Below are 22651 nucleotides of genomic sequence, written 5' to 3'. Positions count from 1 at the left end.
TTAGCATTGAAGCTAGTGACGAGCTCATTGACTGAACCTCTGGACAGGTCAGGTGTTAATGGGAAGACCTGGTTAATGATCTCACTACTGTGTTCAGTTATACACCGTTTTGTGATCACTGCTGTTGACGTATTTGTGTGGGCTAAAATTTTACTTTCAAAGAAAACACAGTAATGATCAGACAGGCCCACACAGAGTTGGGGAGTAACGGAATACATGTACCGCCGTTACGTATTCAGAATACAAAATATGAGTAACTGTATTCCGTTACAGTTATCGTTTAAAAAGGTGGTATTCAGAATACAGTTACTTTGTTGAAATAAATGGATTACACTGCGGTACTTCCCTGTTTCATATTCTCGCGAGTCAGGATTGTTTGGGTTTGTTTGACAGCTGTTCTGTTGTTCCAAGCGGCAGCGTTACGGTTGCCATGGTTACAGGGTGCGCGCTCTCTCTCTCTCTCTCTGCGTGTTTCCTGGGTGAGAGCCTTTTTTGTTGTTGTTGTTGTGCTAAGCTAATAGGCAGAATGCCTCATGGGCAGTGTAGTCCGTGCTGCAGGGAGAATGGACTGCCATACACGTTATGTGTCTTTGAGCGAGGGAGAGAGAGAAAGAAAAAGTCCGAGCTGTCACGGAGCAAAAACGGCAGCTGGAAGCATGTAAATATAATAATAACCACAGCAGCCAAGAAGAGTGCCTGACGAGCTCAGCTGTAAGTAAGCTATTAAGACTCAACTGTACACAGTGTTCGTGTTTTCCTCCGGAAAAAATAAGTTCCGTTGGAGCAGCCTTTCAACGCCTCTCTCTGTCTCCCGCAAGCAAAGTTGACCCAGACAACAAAGTAAAGCTAGTTTTCGGCTACCAGCCCGACACGGAACCGTATTAGTCAGAGGTCCCTTTACTACGGTTCGGAGCCGCGGACCTTCAGTAACAGTAATAAATCACAGCAATAGTACATTCACGTAGTTGTAAACAGCATGATAATATATTAAGTATTCCAAAGTATTCAGAATACGTTACTCTCATTGAGTAACGTAACGGAATACGTTACAGAATACATTTTGGGGCACGTATTCAGTATTCTGTAATGGAATACATTTTAAAAGTAACCTTCCCAACACTGGGCCCACATCAGACATAGTAACCTTTGAAATGCTCAGGCCCTTGGAGATCAGTAGGTCAAGAGTGTGTCCTCTATTATGTGTGGCCTCTGTTACATGCTGAGTCAGCCCAAAGTTGCCCAGAGTGTTACTCAGGTCTTTAGTCCCTTTGTCCTGAGGGTTGTCCACATGGATGTTAAAATCCCCAACAATAATTACACAGTCGAAATCAACACAGATCATATTGACATATGGAGAGATGAGAGAATGATTAGAATCACATGTTGGAAACAAAACACCAAACAAGTTGATGAGTTGTTTTGAGTTGTTGATGAGAGGTTTAGGTTAACCTTCAAACAGCTAAGCTTTAATCAGATTAAGAGTTAAATAATTTTATTAAGTCCATTATCAAATTCTTTGGTACAAATGAAAAACAAAGAATGAAAACAGGTTTTCCCGCATTTCCCAAATCAGGCTTGAGTAATGAAGCTTTCTCCTGCTGAGACTGTCTGAGTAACCTAATAATAATGAAAATATCTGTATTTTAACTCAGATACTGAGTTATTTTAGCAGTAAAGTCAATATTTCATTTGTACCATATTTTATATAATGTATAATGAAGGATCTTATTTTTACATGACAGTGTTCACTTACAGGATCTAAGGAATAAATAAAAATCCACAGGAGTTTTCTCGCTTTTTTTACCACAGATATATTTTTTATTTACATTTAAGTAGTGACGTCTATTAAACATAACTAAATTTTACTAAAAGAAACCTTTGCTCTGAACAATTTATCACCATGTAGCTAGGAATACAAACAACATGTGTGATAAAGAGACGACGTGTTATATATGTAACTAACCAGAGGACAGCATGTGCACACACAGAATGTTTAACCTTATTCTAAATATTTTAAATGGACGACAATAGATTTATGCAGATTTATGGTTGGACTTCAGACATGACAGCTGTAAAGAACACATTTGTTATTAAATTTCTTACTAATAAAACACATTTTTTATTTATACAGTGATGTTATTAAAGCAGAGAATTTAAAAAACAGCATAATGACATTTACATTTAGAAAAGACGCTCTCAATACAAAGAAAGTGAAACGTAACACCTTGTGTCTTTCCCATTATTTCTTCTTCCAAACAGGTATAGAAGTCTGTCTGGGGGCAGGAATGCACCTGGTTAACAAACATGTACTAGAGAGACACACAAAACAAAACGTCACATTGCATCGAGGGCAATCAACTGATGGGCAAGCCATCTTATTGTGCTCCAACAGCAAACCACAGGTGGGACAAGCACGGACCAAGGGACACACACAGACTCCATACTGACACAATGTGATATCTGGGCATTTTTTTAGTGTCTCTAGTGATGGGTTGCAGCAGCCATGATTTCCACAGCAGTCTTTCCGAGGCCGTGGACCCTTCCATTCCCTCAAACACTGCCAGCAGAATTCAAAGGGCCGTCCTTTTACTGCTGTGCACACTTCACAGAGGACATTCAAATCTGATCCATTCTCTCTCGTCACAGTGGATCCACATCTAGGACACTACATGGAGACAGAGGTGGGACAATATTTAATTAAATGTCTAATAACGATTTGCCATTTACACTAAATATAATATGTTGATTACAAACTTACCAACTTAGTAGTAAGTGTCTGCCTGGAAGTGTTAAATTCCATGGTCTTTTGAAAGTACTCCATTTCTTGAGGGTCCAGAAGAGCCATTTTACAAACCTCTGCAAAAGTCCACTCAGCACCACAACCAGACCCACCACACACAAACCTGCTTTCACCCTATATTGACATATGGAGAGATGAGAGAATGATTAGACTAACATGTTGGAAACAAAACACCAAACAAGTTGATGAGTTGTTTTTTTTCCAGTAAGTTACATTATTAGAAAAAAATAAAGGGTGAAATATTTCATAAAACATCAGAACTGTTGCTACATGTGGTAATTATTTGATGAAACACACACGATTATCACAGCTGTAACAGAAAAGCTGTAATTCAACGCTTCACTGAAGACTCGCAGAGGGCAGATCAGTCAGCCAGCATGCACAGTCAAAATATTGAAAAAGAAATGTGCGATGTAGTACAGGTTTAACTGCAGAGGCAATTTAACTTTAACGGATTTAAATTCAACAAATTTTGTCCTTTTTATTTATTTCCATGATCATGCAGCAGGATTCTGCTGAGATAAGTTCATTAATTTTCAGAGCAGTGCACTGCTCTGTGTGTTGATTTAGGTCAGCGTAGCTTCTTTCTCTCTTTCTCTTTACATGATAGTAAAAGTCACAATCAGATTCATTACAAAATATAACGATGATATAATTGGCACTGTTTTCATATTTCTTTCTTTATTCACATTAATGTAACATTGTCCTGTTAAAAATCAATGAAACCCTGCCAACCCTTGTTATTTCTTTATATATGTCTGCTTGTTTATTTTAACAAAGACAACCTTTAGTGGCCTACCTGGTCCAACAACCTGCGACACCAGTTGGAGAGAGAGGTCGGGGTCACAGCGTGACCACAGGACATCTGAGCTCTGAGAGACTTGAAGCCTTCACACAAAACTGAGAACAATCACACACAAGCAAAAAAAAAAAATCAATGTCACAGAAATAAAGGCCGATGCGTTTTGTTTGACCTTGGTTCGTGTGAATACAGGTAAAATTATTTTTATTTTATTACTATCATTATTTTAATATAAGAGTTGAATCTGTTCGATGCCAATTTGAAAAGTGCCCATGTGATACTTACAGTCCAAATCATCCTCTCCATCGACAAATTTAAGTGTTTTGTCGTGAGGGTCGTAACACTTCTCCTGTGTTGTTGGCACGCTTGGGGGCGTCACACTGCAAAACAACAACAAACAGATCAGAACGAACACTTCCGGTTTCACTTCGAAAAAGAAAATCCACCCGAAAATAAAATAGTGTGTTCTCGGCAGTGTTGCGCAAATTTCGGATACTTGCACACATTTCGCGTTTCTTCTTAACATAAACTTTTTGATCCGCGGCTTCGTGTTTCAGTATCACTGTGATGTCAGACTGTGACACTGAATAATCACATCGCGTTTGCAACAATAACAAAAAGTCCAAACATAAGAATCGTTAGCAGTGAAATCAGACTAGCAGATCGCACACGCATCAGTCAGTGAACCACGCAGAGTGTTACCTGTGAGCCGGGGCCATCGTTGCTCTGTCTGCATACAGCCAAGAGACATCTGTCTCGGTGACGAACACCGGAGCAACGCCTGACACTGGGTAAAGTTTGGCGTGTAAGGTGTCGAGCGTCTGACCCATGATCGCTCTGTTAAAAAATAGTAGCAAAAAAAAAAAAAAAAGAAAGAAAGAAAGAAAGAAAGAAAGAAAGAAAGAAATCCGTAAAACTTCACGTTGGTTGTTGTTGTGTTCGTTTATGACTCAAAGCTACACGGCTTTTAGTGAGATCCTTGAATCTGTCACTTCCTAAATACATCTCTCCACCCCTTAGTTTCACCCTCCTCCGTCTCTTCCTCTCGCTTGTTGCTGGTGCTGCCGTAGATGGTGCAGAAGCAGCAGCCCTGCAGTTAACATGTCGGATCATTTTGGTGCATCTATTTTTTTAAAATATTTTATTTAGCAATTTTAGTACAGAATATAAATAAAGAATTAACTAAAAAAAATCCAAACAACAGACAAACATGTTGGCTGCCCGACCATTAGAGACTTCAAAAAAGAAGAGAAGGTAAAGAAAGCAAGGATATTCTTCCCAATAGTAGTCACAGTTAGTGTAGGAACTCTCAGGTAAACAAATGAATTGGCAAATAACTTCACAGAAAAAGTTGTTTTTGTCAACACGTTTGTCAACACGTGTTTATGTCAACACGTTTTATGTTGACATAAAATGCTCTTATAAATGCAGACCAATGTTACACTGGGCCAAAAAAGGCCCCCACATTGTCCCAAATTAGTTTCGAGTGCCAAGTTTATTTAGTCTGAGCTTTTCCAGTTGTAGAGCAGACAACATCTTGTTGAGGCAGTACTCTCAAACTTGGTTGGGTAGTTGACTTCCAAGTCAGTAGGACGAGTTTCTTTGCCACCGCCATCCCAGGGTCCACAGCCATCTGGAGATAGAGGGGCAGCTGACGTGACTCTGAGGAGCATCCAAATATTGCCAGGGTTTAATTTGGAGAAATGTAACAAGAATATTATCTAGAAAACCGCTGAAAGACTGCAGACCAGAATACAGTCAAAGTGGTTACATAACCAGGATAGGTGGGCAAGAGACCCCTCAGCTGATCAGCATCTGTCAGGATATTGATGAAAATGTGTGATTTAGCTTAACTTTAAAGTACTGGAGCCTATGCACGACCTTGAATTGTATCAACATGTACCGAGTATTAACAGAGCTGGAGTGGACTGAACCCAGGTCCTCTGCCTCGACTTCGTTTATAGAGGCTAAATAGAAGTGTTTAAACAGTTCACAAAGGAATCTGGAGATGATTTTAGGTTTTCATAAATGGGATGAGAAAAAGATTTAGATTCTAATGGTGATAAATTCTCCTTAATATAGTGCCTGATTTGAAGATAACAGGAAAAAAAAATGGAAGACTAAAGCTGCTGTGGAGTTGAGAAAACAGTGGGAACTTACCCTGAGAGTAAAGATCTGAGAAATGGACAATGCCTATATTCTTTGAGATTGGAAAAATCTCATCCAACTCTCCTGGGCCAAATGTGAGGTTCTGACAGATGGAACCAAATACAGAGAAATTGGGAATATGACAGGCATTTCTAATCTGACTGAGAATTTTTAGAGAATTCTTTATCGTGAAACTTAACTTTTTTTTTTAATCAACTACTAAAGAGCCAGAAAACAATAGTGCAGAAAGAGATATGATCTTTTTAAAAGAAGCTTCTATCCTTGGCCATAAAGATAGGTCACCTTTAGTTCGCTCAAATAAGTCATCGTGATTCCAATACATCAGAGCTCTCATGTTAGCTGCCCAATAGTAGTGTTTTAAAATTGGGAGACTGAAAATCTCCTTGTTGGGCAGACAATTTTGAAGAGTAAATTTCAGAGTAAAGCTCACTGAAGCGCCCAGTGATATCTTCTAGGTCTGTAAGCAAGATGCCACTTTGTTGAGGACCACCCCCAGTTTAAAGTGTTTTTACTTAAGATTTATGGTTCATTTTTAATTTTCAGTTTCACCTTTTAAACACACTTTTACATGCTAAATTCTGTTCTACAAGTTTTATGAGCGCACAGGGAAGGTGGGGGAGGTCATGGTTGCATAAAGAGATTTGATTGGACAATACAATGCTGGTAATGAAAATGAACGAATGGGCAGCTCTCTGAGTTTGGGGGGGCCCTTTAATGACCAATCTGCCCACCGGGCTAATTCCCGGTTTGCCAGATTACTACTAGTTCTGGGTGCGCATTAAAAAAATAAATTATTTAATAAGTTACTACAAAAGAGAACCACCAGGAATTTAGTCTAGAAATAACCGTTTTTTCAACTAAAGCTTATTTTATTGTTTTCCAAAGTATTGATAGGTTTTTTATCACTATCAGTTTGTACTGTTTAAAAGTAGCATTTTACATTTCAGATTAGTACCTGAATCAGTCTTTTTCTAATAAAGGACCATTTATCACAGATACAGGATAAACTGCAGTTTCATGTACAGTTAAGCCCATAATTATTCATACCCCTGCCGAATTTTGACTTAAAGTTACTTTTGTTCAACAAGCAAGTTCTTTTTTGAGCAGAAATGACACAGGTGTCTCCCCAAAGATAATAAGATGATGTACAAGAGGCATCATTGTGGAAAAAAATATTTCTCAGGTTTTATTTATATTTTAGCAAAAACTATCATGTCCAGAATTATTCATACCCTTCTCAATAATCAATAGAAAAAAAGCCTTTATTGGCTATTACAGCAATCAAACGCTTCCTATAATTGCAGACCAGCTTTTGCATGTCTCCACAGGCATTTTGCCCATTCATCTTTAGCAATGAGCTCCAAATCTTTCAGGTTGGAGGGTCTTCTTGCCATCACCCTCATCTTTAGCTCCCTCCACAGATTCTCAATTGGATTCAAGTCAGGACTCTGGCTAGGCCACTGCAAAATGTTAATGTTGTTGTCTGCTAACCATTTCTTCACCACGTTTGCTGTATGTTTTGGGTCATTGTCGTGCTAAAATGTCCACTGGTTCCCAAGGCCAAGTTTTTCTGCAGACTGCCTGATGTTGTTGTTGAGAATCTTCATGTATTGCTCTTTTTCATGGTGCTGTTTACTGTGATTAGGTTCCATGGTCCATTGGCTAAAAACACCCCCAAAGCATTAGGTTCCCACCACCATGTTTGACAGTGGGGATGGTGTTCTTTGGGTTGAAGGCTTCTCCATTTTTATGCCAAATGAAGGCAACATCATTGTGACCAAATAATTCAATTTTTGTTTCATCTGACCATAACACTGAAGACCAGAAACCTTCTTCTTTGTCCAGATGAGCATTTGCAAAGGCCAAATGAGCTTTTGCATGCCTTAGAAGTGCCTGGAGAAGTGGCGTTTTCCTTGGTCTGCATCCGTGGAACCCAACAGTGTCCGTTGGACTGTCTGCCTTGAGACATTGCCACCAGCAGAGCCCAGATTCACCAGAATGGCCTTGGTGGTGATCCTTGGATTCTTTTTCACCTCTCTCACTATTCTCCTGGCCAGCACAGGTTTCACTTTTGGCTTCCGACAACGTCCTCTGAGATTTTCCACAGTGCGGAACATCTTGTATTTTTAATAATACTTTGCACTGTAGCCACTGGAACTTGAAAACATTTGGATATGGCCTTGTAGCCCATTCCTCACTTGTGAGCAGCCAGAATGCACAGCTGCAGGTCCTCACTGAGTTCCTTTGTCTTAGCCATGAATGTCCACAGACCACCTGCAGAGAGCTGCTGTTTTTCACCTGTTGAGTTGATCAAAACAGCTATTTCCAATTAATCAGGGTAATTAGGATGCTTTAGAACAGCTTTGACTATTTGGAATGGTATGGAACTTTGGATTTTCCCAGAGACTGTGACAGTTTGTAAAGGGTATGAATAATTCTGGACATGATACTTTCTGCTCAAATGTAAATAAAAGCTGAGAAATATTTTTTTCCACAATGATGCGTCTTGTACATCATCTTATTATCTTTTGTGAGACGCCTGTGTCATTTCCAGTTAAAAAATAACTTGCTAGTTGAATAAAAGTAACTTTAAGTCAAAATTTGCCAGGGGTATGAATAATTATGGGCTTAACTGTACATGTAGAGTTCATGGAGTACCTTAAAAAAAAGTTATTTTCCTACTTCCACAAGGTGGGGCTGAGCACCAAATGATATGTGAGCTGAGCTCTTAAGAAAGACACATACGCTCACTAGGCACTTCATTAAGTACACCCTGCTAGTACGGGATTGAACCCCATTTTGCCTTCAGAACTTCAGGGGTCAGTGCAGTGAACTCATCGTTCAGCTTTTGACACTTTGTACTTGTTCTTCTTCAGGGTGAAAATACTGAGGTTGTTGTAGAGCCAGTAAAGTTGAACACTGAGAAAACGGTGACTCCTAGAACCAAATAATGACCCAAAGCAGACATCAGACTTCAATATAAACTACACAAATGTATATATATATATATAGATATATATGCTGAAGCTCACAGTACTTTTCCATATCAGTGAAAATCTGTGGGGTGATGTTAAAAATACTGTTCTTGCTTTAATTGGTCAAACTGTGTAGCCGGTGCATGCCTCATATCACAGTAAAGCTGTTCATTATCTGCACAAATAAAAATATCAAATGTGAATTTAGAAGACCTGGGTCTTTGCAACAACATACTCTGCTGCACAGAAGGTCATATCTCTCTGTTGAATCTTCTCATCTTGCCACTATGCTGTGATCTTGGTTCTGTTATCTTCATCAGATAACAGATCATTCTGGTCATTCTGCCAAATTCCTTCCTCACTGCACACCCACATCTGCCTCACCCTCACTTCTCTCTCTGTCAGCAGATTCCCGGTACCCCCCTTGTCCCTCTCCTTCCCCTGTCCTTTCAGTTTTCTGGGATTGTTGCCAGTCGGTTCATTTGGATTTCACCTGTTATCCTTTCACCTGTTTGAATGTACAGTAAACACCGAAACTGCCTTCACACACACCAGGGAATGCCCCTAAGATTTTTTAAATTTATTCTTTAATTCTTTCGATTTCAACTCAGCAGTTATGAGAAATCATGTGACTGCAGATTAGAAGTTGTGATTATTTTATACACTTTCACAATCCCTGTTAGTGCTGCTGGGAGTCAAGGTTTATTTATTTGTTTAATGACTTATGGGTTTCATTGCACTACTTTTGAAACCTTCCACCAAGTAGTTCAAGTTGAGGAAAGTACCTGATCTACCAATCAGAGACTCTGTGTGAATTATCTTACTTGGGGAGTTTGTGGATTTATTGTGTTCGTTTTGCCAATGTGGTGTTCTGAATGTGCATCAAACTGGATGTTAAAATGTTTTTTTATATATATGTTTTTACAAAAAGACTGATGAATTCACTCATAGCCATCATTTGGCACAACAAACCAGATGTGAAGCAGTAACAAAAAACAACAACAAAAAGCAGACCAACTCGTATGGTTGTAGCTCAGGTGATAGAGCAGGTCAGCTACTAACTGGAAGGTTGGTGGTTCAATCCCAGTCTGCTCCAGTCTGTGTGCCAAATATCCTTGGGCAAGATACCAACCCCACGTTGCTCTTCAATGCACTTTATTTCCAAGTGTGAGTGTTAGATAGTGAGCACTTAACAGCTTAGAGAAAAGTGATTGGGTGAATGAATTAGTTGTATGAAGTGCTCAGATAGAGTATGTGCTATATAAGAACCAGTTCATTACAAATGAGAACGTGTTAGGTAGTTTTCATCAACATCAAAAAACTACATATTCAGGTTTTTACTGCATATAAGAGAAGTTGGACAGAATATGTTAAAGCTGTTGCAGAATGAAGGAAAAGGTTAAAAAAAAATTAAAATGTGGCAACTTGAAAAGGAGCGTAGCACATTTTATAAATCCAGTTCAATAAAGTACCCAGCATGCATCATGCATCCATCAACGCAATAACCGATACAAAAGTAAGTAATTGATTTATCTTCTTTAATTTTTACCCAGGTAGTTGTTTACATTACATCATTTATTGTGTGAGTCATGGTGTGATGTCAGAACCAAATAAGCGGACAGCAGGCTCTTCCGCGGCAGTCTCATGTGATCAATTACCATCGTTTATGGAGCTCTATAGTGTTCAATGAGAGTACCTGACGTGTTCATAAGTGAAGCAGAGGAACCCTGACAAAGCGTCTATAAATGACGAGTCAGGAGCGAGAACGTGTTTCAGTGTCTGCTGGCCTACATCACTTTGCAAACTGCTCAACTCATCCTCTCTGTCCACAAATGTAAGTCAAAACTCATATTTACACAAAAATACTTACACAAAAAACAAAAAAGAAAAAAAATGCCTTTACAATTTTAAAGGCGTGTTATCAATACAAACAGAGATCATAACGAGATCAGTACCATGTTTATATGTTTGCAGGGTTATTTCCCGGTTAAAACGAAACAAAAAACGGACAATCCCCGCCCCTCAGACGGAGTTAAAAATATGCGCCGTCACCTCGCATAACCTTCAGACGGAGAACCTGAAAGGATCGCAGCCTCACTTCCTAAACAAAGCGATGTCTGCAGCCGCTGTACTACATCTGAGTCAGGGGTGGGGGGTGAACCTGCACAAGAACCAGCTGCCAGATGTGGCCCTGAGCAAAACGGTTGCACTTAGAGGACTCAATGAAAAGCGGAGCCAGCAGGTTTCTAAAATATTTGTGTTTTCTTTTTTATGACATGTGGTCTAATATATTTGTTTAGCACTGTTCAACAAAGGTACTAACTGTCACCTCTCATAACCTTCAGATGCTCCTAACCAAGGCAATGTGTGAAATCTTCGTTATCTTGGCTAATGGTCAGAGATGTCTGATGCTCCTCCGCGCTGTACAGCTGCAAGTAATGATTGTGAGCATTTTCAAAGATGAAGTGCTGAAAATGGTCATCAAGGAAGGTAAGTAACCTAAAGAAAAAACAAAAACAAGAAATACATTAAAATTATAATTACCAGTCCTTAATGACTCTATATTCAAATGTCTTAAAATATTCGGGGGTTTTTTTGCTAAAAAATCTATAAAATGTTATGAAGCGTAAATGCCTTCAGAGCATTTTTTTTTTAAAATAGTATCATTAATAAAATTGCTACCAGTCAGCTTTATTTATTATTACATTCTGATGAGGCTCACTCAAACATAGGGAACAGAATAAAATTATTTATGACATAGTAAAGTAAAATCCTCTCTGTGCTTTGTTAAGCTGTTGTAGGATATACTAAGGATAATATGAAGCTGCATGTTGATGGCACGCCACTGGACGACGACTCTGCACCAGTGACAAAATACGGAATCAAAACCGGCTCAGTTGTGCAGATGGTGATTAAGGTTCATGGAGGATGAAGGAGTCCATCATGAATTCATCTGATTGCATCAAAGTTACAGGATACACCGAAGTATAAATACATGTAAAGAGCAAAACTCTGATTGAAGTATGGCATATATGGCTTTCCTTCTCCTTTGTGCTTTCTTCGAATTTTATGCCTCCTACCATACCAGCACTAATTCAATATTGCATGGAAGGAATAATGATTAATTGGGGTGTACATTTTTAATGTATTTTTTTTAACAAGTTGGTGGGGATTTGTGCTCACAGTCAGAGGTGTGTGCGTGACGTCACAGATCCACTGTCTGAAACTGAGGATACAAACAATAAGGAAGGAACCTCGTAAAATTATCATTACAGGAAGAAATTTGAAAACAAAAATGTAACAGTACACAGAGCAACCTCCACAGAGTAAATGCTGAGAAAAAAGTGATTTTCTATTTACTACTTCACGCATTATCCTTTTACAGTCTACATGAATAAATACATATCACCAAATGTCATTATTCTGCTCACATTCCTCTGATTTCTGTATGTCGAGTGGTTTATAGTTTTTATGTCAGTGACAACATTTGAAGACATTTTGAAATCATGTTTGACTAATTTAATCTAAACTGAGCTGAATAGCATTATGATGAGCATTGTGTGTTTCATATCTATTTAAACTTTTTTATTCAAAAGTGACCCTGGATCATGTTTTTCAATCTAATTGTTTATTTTCTGTGACATGTTTTGTTCTATTAGCAACCACAAAAATCAAGAAAATGTTAAATGCCTGTTAAATATGGAAGAAACAAAAATAAATCTGGCTTCCTCATGGTTTGCTTTGACAAAATAGAAGACTGTTTCAGAGGTGTCAGGGGGCACGGTGAAAATGAAGTCCAAAAACTTAGTTTTGGGGAAAAGAAACTTTCTCTCGGGAAATTTCCAGCTTAGCCTGATTATTGTACTAGTTTAGCTGTTCCAGTAAATACTTCTAAATCAACATTGCTGCATTTTTCAATAAAGTATTGCAAAAGATCATATTTAACGTTTCACTTGTCAATATGGTCTCTCAGCAATAACGTTACAGGAAGGAAGGAAAACCCACAGGTAAAATAAGTAAATATTAAAAGGTGCAACATTGGTTACATGTGGATAAACTGAATAATGACATATACTAACCATGTAATGCTGCTCAGCCTTCACACAATATTATTAAAAGTTAACTCATTTATTCTAAATGTCTGAAGAGAAAGTGATAGTGAAACTACTTTAAACACAGGATTTCCCCTGGGACTCTAAAAACACCTGTCATGTTCATTTGATAGCCTTTATTCCAGGCCTATAAAACAAGTGGAATTCCCAACATTTATCATTGCATGTTTCTAATAAAATTACGATAATATTTCTAAACAAAGAGTACAACAACAACAATAATACCACTCTATCTCTAAGGCTGAGCCCTCACCCTTCAGGAGAAACTTCTACTGCTTGTATCCACAGTCTAATTCTCACAGTCACTGCCCACATCTCATGACCACAGGTGAGGGGAAGAATATGTAAATTATCCGCTTCACTTTTACGCTCATCTCTCTTCACCACACCAAACCAGTAAAACACCAAACTGCCTGTTAATCTCTTGCTCCACTTCCCCATCACTCGTGAAGAACTCCCCAGGAGACTTGAAGTCCTCGACTCGGTGCAGCAGCTCGTCCCTGACCAGTGGTACTGATGGGAGCTCCACCCATTTCCGGCTGAGAACCATGGCCTCAGACTTGGAGGTGCTGATTCTCATGCCAGCTTCTTCATGCTCAGCTTCATTACCTAAAAATAATGAGCTATGTAAAAGCTTGTTTTGAAGATTGTGACTCCAAAAGAAGAAGCTGAAGCTTTTGAGACCTCACAGTCCCTAAAGTGAAGTGAAAATGTGTGGAAGGATCTTAAAAACTTCTTTAACTGCTCAAAACTATGTAATCAGTGACTCACATCACAGTAAAGGTGTTCATTACCTGCACAAACATCGAGAAAATATGTAAATTTAGAAGATCTTGACCCGTAAACAACAACATACTAAGCTGTAGAGATCAAACTTTTATTGCTTTCATAGTGAAACCACATCATCTTTAGACAAATTTAAAGGTTCAGTTTTCCCGGAAATATCTGAACTCTGTTCATTTGGATCCCACCTGTTATCCTTCTCAGGTTTGAGCAGTAAACACAGACACTGACCTCTGCACGCACAAGGGAACGACCCCAAGATTGTTTGGTTTATTTTTCTTTTGTCACTTTCAGTTTCTCTCCAGCAGTTACCAGAAGTCATACGACTGCAGATCAGCACTTATATGGTTTTACTTTATGTAATAAAAGTGTTAGTGCTGCTGAGAGTCCAGGTTTATTTATTTTTTTATCACTCTTTCATGAACTTACACCAGGTAGTCAAAGCTGATCCGACTAGTGACGCTGTGTTTCATGCATTATGACCTGAATTTATTATTTTATTTAGAGAGTTTGGGGGATTATTGTGTTACTTTTGCCACTGCAATGTTCTGAATGTGCATCAAACTGGATGTTGAAATTATTCAATATGAATGTTTGTACAACAGGACTTTTGAATCCACTCAGGGCCACCATTTGGCACATCAACCAGGATGTAAAGAAGCAAAAAAAAACCCAAACCAAACATTGTTCTGGTTACATATCAAACACCTATACAGACAGTTCTAGTTAATAGGTAGTTTCCAGTGTTCAGCTGAATGGCGGTGATTGAAATCATGTTGAAAACCAGATTTACTTCTACACTCAGAAGCATTATGATGAGCATCGTTTACATGTTTCATCTTTAGTTAAACTTTTTCACGTCGACTTCAGTTCCATATTTAAATCTTAGTGTGTATTTTCTGTAATACATTTCTTCAGCTGGCAACCAAACCAATGGCAATGTTCTTCATAATGTATCACTTAACCAGCACAAAGGGGGACAGCAGAACATTCACGCTTGGAATACAATCACCTAAGTTTACAATGGTTAACTGATTATCTTGGAATCATAGGCCTTCATCATGGTCATCTGAGACAAAAGGCCCGGGTGAGCAACCTGGTGATAGGTCTAGAGGCCTGGGGCAAAGAGTAACACCACCTATGTCAGGAAGAGGTTGAAGCAGGTGTGGACAAATGGGGAATGAGCAGAGCAGTAGGACTGTGGGAGCATGGAAAAATAGATGTTTTGGCTAAACTGGTAAACAATTATCTTCTTGAGAAAGAGTGAGACTCATTTCTTCCCCTTTAGAGAAGGTTCCTTGGATCATCTTCTCAGCAGCTGCCCACAGCCTCTCCACGATGGCTGCTATCTGTGGCACCACGACCAGGTGCTGAATGCAGTGGCAAAGAGCTTAGCCTCATCTTACAGTCTCAGACTGGCTTTTCTGAGACAAGCATTATATATCATATATCGTAAGTTGGATTTGGGGAAACAGAAATTACTAAAATATTTGCCTCAGTCCAATTTATGCTGTAATTTACATGCAAATAAGTTAACTATGATTTTAAACAATTTAAACAGAGTGAAAAATATACTGATATTCTGGAATCACACCAACAACTAGAAATTAGAATTAACCTCAAAACAGCTAAACTTTAATCAGATTAAGAGTTAAATATTTTTATATTGTCCATTATAAAATGTTTCACTAGAAATCAAAAACAAAGAATGAAAACAGGTTTACCTGCACTCGCCAACTCAACACCACAAAGTGGTGAAGCCTTCTCCTACTGAGACTGTATGAGTAACCTAACAATAATGAAAATATCTGTATTTTAACTCAGTTACTGTAATAATTTAGCTGTCCATTTCTACCATTTTAAAATAATGTATAATGAAATATCACATTTTACATGACAGTGTTCACTTACAGGATCTAAGGAATAAATAAAAATCCACAGGATTTCATTGAACAGTGTTTTGCTGGCTTTCCTTCCCCACAGATACATTTTTATTTACATTTAAACATTGACGTTGATTAAACTACTTTAAAAAAAAACATTTGCTCTAAACAACTTATCATGTAGCTAGGACTACAAACAAAATGTGTGGAAATGAGATGTCACAGGTTAAATCTGTAAGTAACCAGAGGACAGCATGTGCACACAGAATGTTTAACCCTATTCTAAATTTATAAATGAATGACATTTATCAGATTTATCATTACAGTTCAGCATAACACATCTGAAAAGATCATATTTGGTAGTAAATTTCTCACTAATATAACACAATAATTTTTGTTTATAGCCTGATGTTTTTCAAAGCAGAGAATTTAAAACACAACATAGTGAATTTATTTAGAAAAGACACTCTCAATAAAAATAAAGTGAAACTTAACAGCAGTGTTTCTTTCCCATTATTTCTTTTGCCAGACAGGTATAGAGGTCTGTCTGGGGGCAGGAATGCACCGGGTCACCTGACATTTGCCAGAACGCTTCAGACACACAAAACAAAACGTCACACTACATCGAGGGCAATCAACTGATGGGCAATACTTCTTGCTGTGCTCCAACAGCAAACCACAGGTGGGACAGGCACGGACAGAGGGACACACACGGACTCCAGAATCACACTCATCCTCATCCTCATCGTCATCGCCATCCTCATCGTCATCGTCATCCTCATTCCCATCCTCATCGCCATCCTCATTGTCATCGCCATCCTCATCCTCATCGCCATCCTCATCCTCATCGCCATCCTCATCGTCATCCTCATCGTCATCGCCATCCTCATCCTCATCGCCATCCTCATCCTCATACTCATACTGACACAATGTGATATTTGGGCATTTTTCTAATGTTTCTAGTGATGGGTTGCAGCAGCCACCATTTTCACAGCGGTCTTTCCGAGGCCGTGCACCCTTCCACTCCCTCAAACACTGCCAGCAGAACTCAAACAGCCGTCCTTTTACTGCTGTGCACACTTTACAGAGGACATTCAAATCGGATCCATTCTCTCTCGTCACAGCAGATCCACATCCAGGACACTATATGGAGACAGAGGTGGGACAATATTAAATATATAGCTAAATGTCTATCAAGTCTACATTCACAGTATATTAAATATGTTGATGAAACACTTACAAACTTAGTAGTAAGTGTCTGCCTGCCAGCGTTAAATTCCATGGTGTTTTGAAAGTACTGCCTTTCTTGAGGGTCCAGAAGAGCCATTTTACAAACCTCTGCCAAAGTCCACTCAGCACCACAGCCAGACCCACCACACACAAACCTGCTTTCACCCTATATTGACATATGGAGAGGTGACAGAATTAATAGACTTGCATGTTGGAAACAAAACACTAAACAATTTAAAGATTTTTTTCAGCACGTTAATTCATGCATGAATTATGACAACCTCAATCTGGATTTGTTTCTGAAGTATTTTATTCACTTTTAGTCATGAAAAAAAAAATTTGAACGTCATTGTTTTTTAAACCTGTTCTTTTTCGAATTGTTTTGAAAACAGTGTTGAAAAAGAAATGTGTGATGTATGACAGGTGTAATTGCAGAGGCAATTCAACTTAATTGATTTAAACGCCACAAGTTACAATAGAGAAGAGAGAAATTGAACATTTCTGACTGTTTTATATCACTGAGAGCACAGCAGGTTTCTGCTAAGAGAAGTTCATGAATTTACAGAGCAGTGCGCTGCTCTGTGTTGATTTAAGTCAGCGTAGCTTCTTTCTCATCTACATGAAAGTAAACATTGCAATCCAATTCAAGACAACAAAAATTGATGACATATTGGACCCTGTTTTCATTATTGTTTATTTATTCGAGCTCATAACATTATCCTGTTACAAATCAACACAATCCTGCATGATGCTGTTGTTTATTTATTTGTTTGCTTGTTTAAGCCAACCTTTAGTCGCCTACCTGCTCCAACAACCTGCGACACCAGTTGGTGAGAGAGGTCGGGGTCACAGCGTGACCACAGGACATCTGAGCTCTGAGAGATTTGAAGCCTTCACACAAAACTGAGAACAATCACACAGAAGCAAAAAAATCAGTGTTACACATGAATAAATGCTGATGAGTTTTATTTAACATCAGTTAGTGTGAATATGGGTAAAACTGTTTTCGTTTATTTTTATCATTATTTATATTTTGGATTTGAATTTGTTGGGCATCACTTTGAAAAGTGCCCACGTGATACTTACAGTCCAAATCATCCTCTCCATCAACAAATTTAAGTGTTTGGTCACAAGGGTCGTAACACTTCTCCTGTTTTGTTGGCACGCTTGGGGGCGTCACACTGCGAAACAAAAAAAAACGAGATCCAAATGAACACTTCTGATTTCACACAGTTTCTTCTTAACATAAAGTTTGTGATCAGCGGCTTTGTGTTTCAGTATCACCAGTGGCGGTCCTAGCCTGTTTGACGCCCTGGGCGAAGACTCCAATTTCCTTAGGGATTAATAAAGTATTCTGATTCTGGTTGTTTCAGGATGACCTGCCATTATCCAATGACACTTCTGCTTACCTGTATCTTTTGCTCGTTTTCCTCCTCTTCTTTTCTCTTTTTTCTAAACCTGATGGCTTTGAACTTTCCTTGTCCATCTTGGTTTTAATTTTGCACTCCAGTATGAACACCCATTCCCCATCCTGAGAATCACCGCAACATAACCTAACAGACCTACACCTTATTCACAGATTCACTTTGGTTTATTTCTGGGATTTTACACAACACAGGATTCAAATCATGAATACATAATGGGCTTAGATTTACAGCATTATGAATGAAATGTGCTCTAATTGGAAGCAGCCGGTCTCCCTCCCCTTTCTACAGGTTGTGTGTGAGACATTAAATCACCAAACTATAAAATACAAATTTTCAATTGTTGTTGATCCCTTTCCCCGAGTCCTAAAGTGTATATTTATTTTCTTACTCTTCTTATATTTATTGTTTGCAGTGGCGGTCCTAGCCTGTTTGGCGCCCTGGGTGAAACACTCCTCTGGCGCCCCCACCCCCCCACACACACAAAACATGTTAAGGATTGTACATTAACATAAAACTGTTGTCCACACACACATATGAAGAGAGAGAGAGAGAGTATGCATAGTATGCGAACGGCTACCAAACAGCCATCATAATTCGTCATACAATGAGAACAGGACAAATCAACAATTGACAATGACTAATTAATATTAAAATCTGTAACATAATGTATTGTTTGGAGTTTAGTCTGTTACTGTTACTATTTTTACCATTTCTTCTTGGAGCAACTGTAACCCACATTATTTCCTTAGGGATTAATAAAGTATTCTGATTCTGATTGTTTCAGGATGACCTGCCATTATCCAATCACACATCTGTTTACCTGTATCTTTTGTTCGTTTCTTCTCCTCTTCTTTTCTCTTTTTTCTAAACTGAGCACCTGATGGCTTTGAACTTTTCTTGTCCATCTTCCATTGGTTTTAATTTTGCACTCCAGTATGAACACCCATCCCTCAACCAGAGGATCACCACAACATAACCTAATAGACCTACACCTTAGTTCACAGATTAACTTTGTCTAGGGTGTATTTCTGGGATTTCACACAACCCAGGATTCAAATCATGAATACATAATGGGCTTGGATTTACAACATTATGAATGAAATGTGCTGTATTTGGAAGCAGCAGGTCTCCCTCCCCTTTCGACGGGTTATGTGTGAGACTTTAAATCATCAAACTGTAAATTATAAATTTTAAATTGAGTCCTAAAGTGTATATTTATTTTCTTACTCTACTATATTTATTGTTCGTTTATTTGCACTGCTGTAACTGGAGCCTCATCGTCTCGTCTCTCTATATACTGGACTGTAAGTAGCGGAGATGACAAAGTTTACTTTGACTTCAGCAGCGCGCAGGCGCACCGAGGGCTCTCGCGCTCAGTTTTCGTGTACAGAATTTCGAAAAAACATCGGTGCAAATTATAAGTCTGTATCATAATGTCCGGTGTTTTCGTGTTTGTTGTTTTGTTTTTATTTTGCGAGTTGGTTATTAGATGCTGCTCCAGCCGGTCAGAGAATCCCCCGCCGCCCCGCCCTCTCCTCCCTGTGCCGCAAGCAGCAGGTGCACCTCGCAAACGGAGGGCGCCCTTACTCCCAGCAAATGGGCGATAGAAAACTGTGCCTATGCCATTCCCAATATGCGCTGGCATGGCGTCGGGGCAGAATGAGTACGAGCATTTATTTTTTTATTTTTTACGATGCCCGTGATGCCGCCCCCCACCACGATGCCGCCCCGGGCACCGCCGTGTCGCCCGTATCAAAAACCGTTACTGAGTATCACTGTGATGTCAGACTGTGACACTGAACGATCACATCGCGAAGTGTACAACAATAGAAAAAGTCAGTGAAATCAGAGCAGCAGATGTAACACACGCAACAGTGAGTGAACCACGTGTTACCTGTGCTGCAGAGGCGGGAATACTGGACCCATCGTCGCTCTGTCCATGGGAAACTCTGGATACAGGCGATAGACATCTGGCACGTTGATGAACGAAGCAAAACTTGAATCTGGGTAAGGTGAAGGCACACGTGTGGTCCGGTTGAACATCTGGCTTGGATATCCAGCGATGGACTGAGAGTCGCTTTGGTCTGCGCTGAATGTACGCAGCGATACTCCTCCCTCTATCTCTAATCGTGTGTGTGTTTCAGGGCCGTACCTCTGAATGACTAAAAGAAACACTTCGGCTTTTAGATTCTCAGAGATTCTTGAATATGTCACTTCCTGATTACGTCTCCCCACCCCTTTATTTTCACCCTCCTTCGTCTCTTCTTCTCTCTTGTTGCTGATGCTGCTGTGGACAGTGAAGAAGAAACAGCCCTGCATATAACATGTGGGTCCATTTGACACATTTTTCACAGCTGTTTTTAGTTAATTTTCTTTTTAGGTGTCAGCTTTTCAGCTCCACCTTTTCGCCACTTTTTTCCCCACTAAACTCTGTTCTACAAGGTGCACCAGCGCACAGAGAAGGTAGGGGAGGTTCTGTTTGCATAGAGATCTTATCGGACAATACACTGTCGATAATGAGAATGAACGAATCGGCACACAGAGCAAATTCCCGGTATGCCAGATTACCACTCCAACCCTGGGTCCACATTAAATAATACATTCAATTTGTAGTTATTATTGTTCAGGTTTAGAATCAAGTCAAAATTTTGAGATTAAACTCGAAATGCTTTTCAAGGAAAATAGTAAAAAAATCGTTTCAAGTCAAACCACTGTCCCACGGCTTCTATATACTCTACAAAATGCCTGGTGTAGATGAGTTAGTTAAACAACTTAATCAGGTGCTTTATTGTGTCTTGTGATATAGTATAAACCCTCTTTAATAATGCACGAGGGTGTCACCATCGATATCCTTGCATTTGTCCACTGCAGCTATTTCCTTTTGCACAAATCTTCCAAATTTGTTTGCTCTTTCTTTCTGACCAGCTGATACAGCTTTCTTCACGGTCTCTTTAATTTACAAATGTGCCTGCTAGCAAAAACTATATATGCTACTTCCCACTGGAGGGACATTCAACAACCTTTCCCTGTCTTTAAGTGATGACCTATGAACCCTGCTTCCAGGTCCAAACCACTCTTTGTTTATTAAGGCTGTTGTCTTTTTAACATTTTTTATGCTTTGTATCTTGTTCTATTTTATCTGAACAAGCCTCTAAGAAAAGACAGTGATCACTCTCGGCCTCTCTCAGTTTTTATTACCACCTGTCATTTTAAAGCTGGTTTTTAAAACCTTACAATGTAAGCCCAGCCCAAGCAGCAGTATGTTAATGACTAACCTCGTATTGTGGATGGATTATCTTAGTTGTTCTCCTGACTGAAGTTTGGGCCGTTTATAGCATTCTGCCATGCGATCGCATTTACCCCTGACCATCGGGAACCCTCATCTTTACTTTTATAGAGTGGAAAGAAGTTATCGTTCATCCTCCAGCTTCACTGTGCCAATGTGTTTATATTATGCTAATCTTAGCTGTGTAGCTAGCCACCATGTAGCACATCATTGTATACAAGCTAGCCAAACTTAAGTAACCCTATAACGTCATTGCTTTTTAGTTTTCTGTTTTCATTTATGTTGGAAGTGATAGCAGAGCTGTATGTTTTATTTTATTTTTTTCAGAAATCTCGCAGTCAGAACATGGCATATCATTTTTAGGTGGAAACTAGCGAGCTAACTCCCTGCTAACTTCTGTTAAATTTTATAAATCCTGTTTTCATGGATGCCTGGATTTTAAAATGTATTGTTACACCTGGTCGAGCAGCAACATTGATCATTTTATTAAAGATGAAAGAATTTAGACAGTTTTTAACTCTCAGTGATGTCGCAGTGTTTGTTTGACTTTGGGACCTGAAGCTGAGTTTAGACCCTTAAACAGCTAATGATGTCAGACCAGACTGAAGCTGAAGAAAACTTAAACACTGGTTTGCACAATAAACTAGAAAGAACACGCAGATATTGCCAAAAAAAAAAAAAAAAGTGTGCTAAAAGAGGTCAAAAATGTAAATCAACAAAGTGACTGGCTCCTGAGCAGTGACAGGAAAAATGGCGTTAACAGTAACGGGGCTATTGACAGTGTTACTTTTTTCAGTAACTAGTAATCTAACTAATAACTATTTCTATCATTGCAACGGCTTTACAGTTACTAACAAGAAAATATGGTGCAGACGTGTTACTATTCTTCAACATGCAGACAGTTGAATGTGGGGGGGTGGGGGGGCTGCTGCTGATTGGTTGAGGAAGAATAGGGTGGTCATGGTAAACCAATGGTAAACCAATCAGATGACCAATTGTCAACCTAAGACAAGGGTATAGTAGGAGTGATGGGGGCGAGAGAGAGCCAAAGAAAGAGAGAGAGCTTTGCGATTTTGTGACATGTGGCATGCTCGGAGTTTGTAGTTACCAGAGGTGTGGACTCGAGTCACATGACTTGGACTCGAGTCAGACTCGAGTCATTAATTTTATGACTTTAGACTTGA

At 39.1% G+C, this 22651-nt stretch overlaps 2 protein-coding genes and 1 long non-coding RNA gene across 3 annotated transcripts; 2 read left to right on the top strand and 1 right to left on the bottom strand.

The window, feature by feature from the left end:
* The first annotated feature begins 660 nt into the window (after positions 1-660).
* LOC120435552 lies at positions 661-2588 on the top strand. The gene is made up of 3 exons (XR_005609789.1): positions 661-711; positions 2260-2402; positions 2477-2588. It is a non-coding gene; the product is annotated as an uncharacterized LOC120435552 (long non-coding RNA).
* A 1105-nt stretch (positions 2589-3693) lies between these two features.
* Positions 3694-12648, top strand: LOC120435547. The gene is made up of 5 exons (XM_039605332.1): positions 3694-3794; positions 10300-10580; positions 10721-10988; positions 11092-11236; positions 11539-12648. Exons 2-5 carry the CDS (start codon positions 10492-10494, stop codon positions 11676-11678), a joined length of 642 nt encoding a protein of 213 aa, XP_039461266.1. The 5' UTR covers positions 3694-3794; positions 10300-10491; the 3' UTR covers positions 11679-12648.
* Positions 12649-15315: 2667 nt separating this feature from the next.
* LOC116327714 lies at positions 15316-20424 on the bottom strand. Its single transcript, XM_031749362.2, has 5 exons — positions 20076-20424; positions 17841-17935; positions 17557-17657; positions 16765-16920; positions 15316-16667 (listed from the first exon to the last, which is right to left on the bottom strand). The coding sequence occupies exons 1-5, from the start codon at positions 20222-20224 to the stop codon at positions 16038-16040; spliced, it is 1131 nt and encodes a 376-aa protein (XP_031605222.2). The 5' UTR covers positions 20225-20424; the 3' UTR covers positions 15316-16037.
* Between the last annotated feature and the right edge of the window lie 2227 nt (positions 20425-22651).

This window comes from Oreochromis aureus, linkage group 3 (genome assembly GCF_013358895.1).
Source record: "Oreochromis aureus strain Israel breed Guangdong linkage group 3, ZZ_aureus, whole genome shotgun sequence".
Classification (NCBI taxonomy): Eukaryota; Metazoa; Chordata; class Actinopteri; order Cichliformes; family Cichlidae; genus Oreochromis; species Oreochromis aureus.
This window is presented reverse-complemented; position numbering and strand designations above follow the sequence as displayed.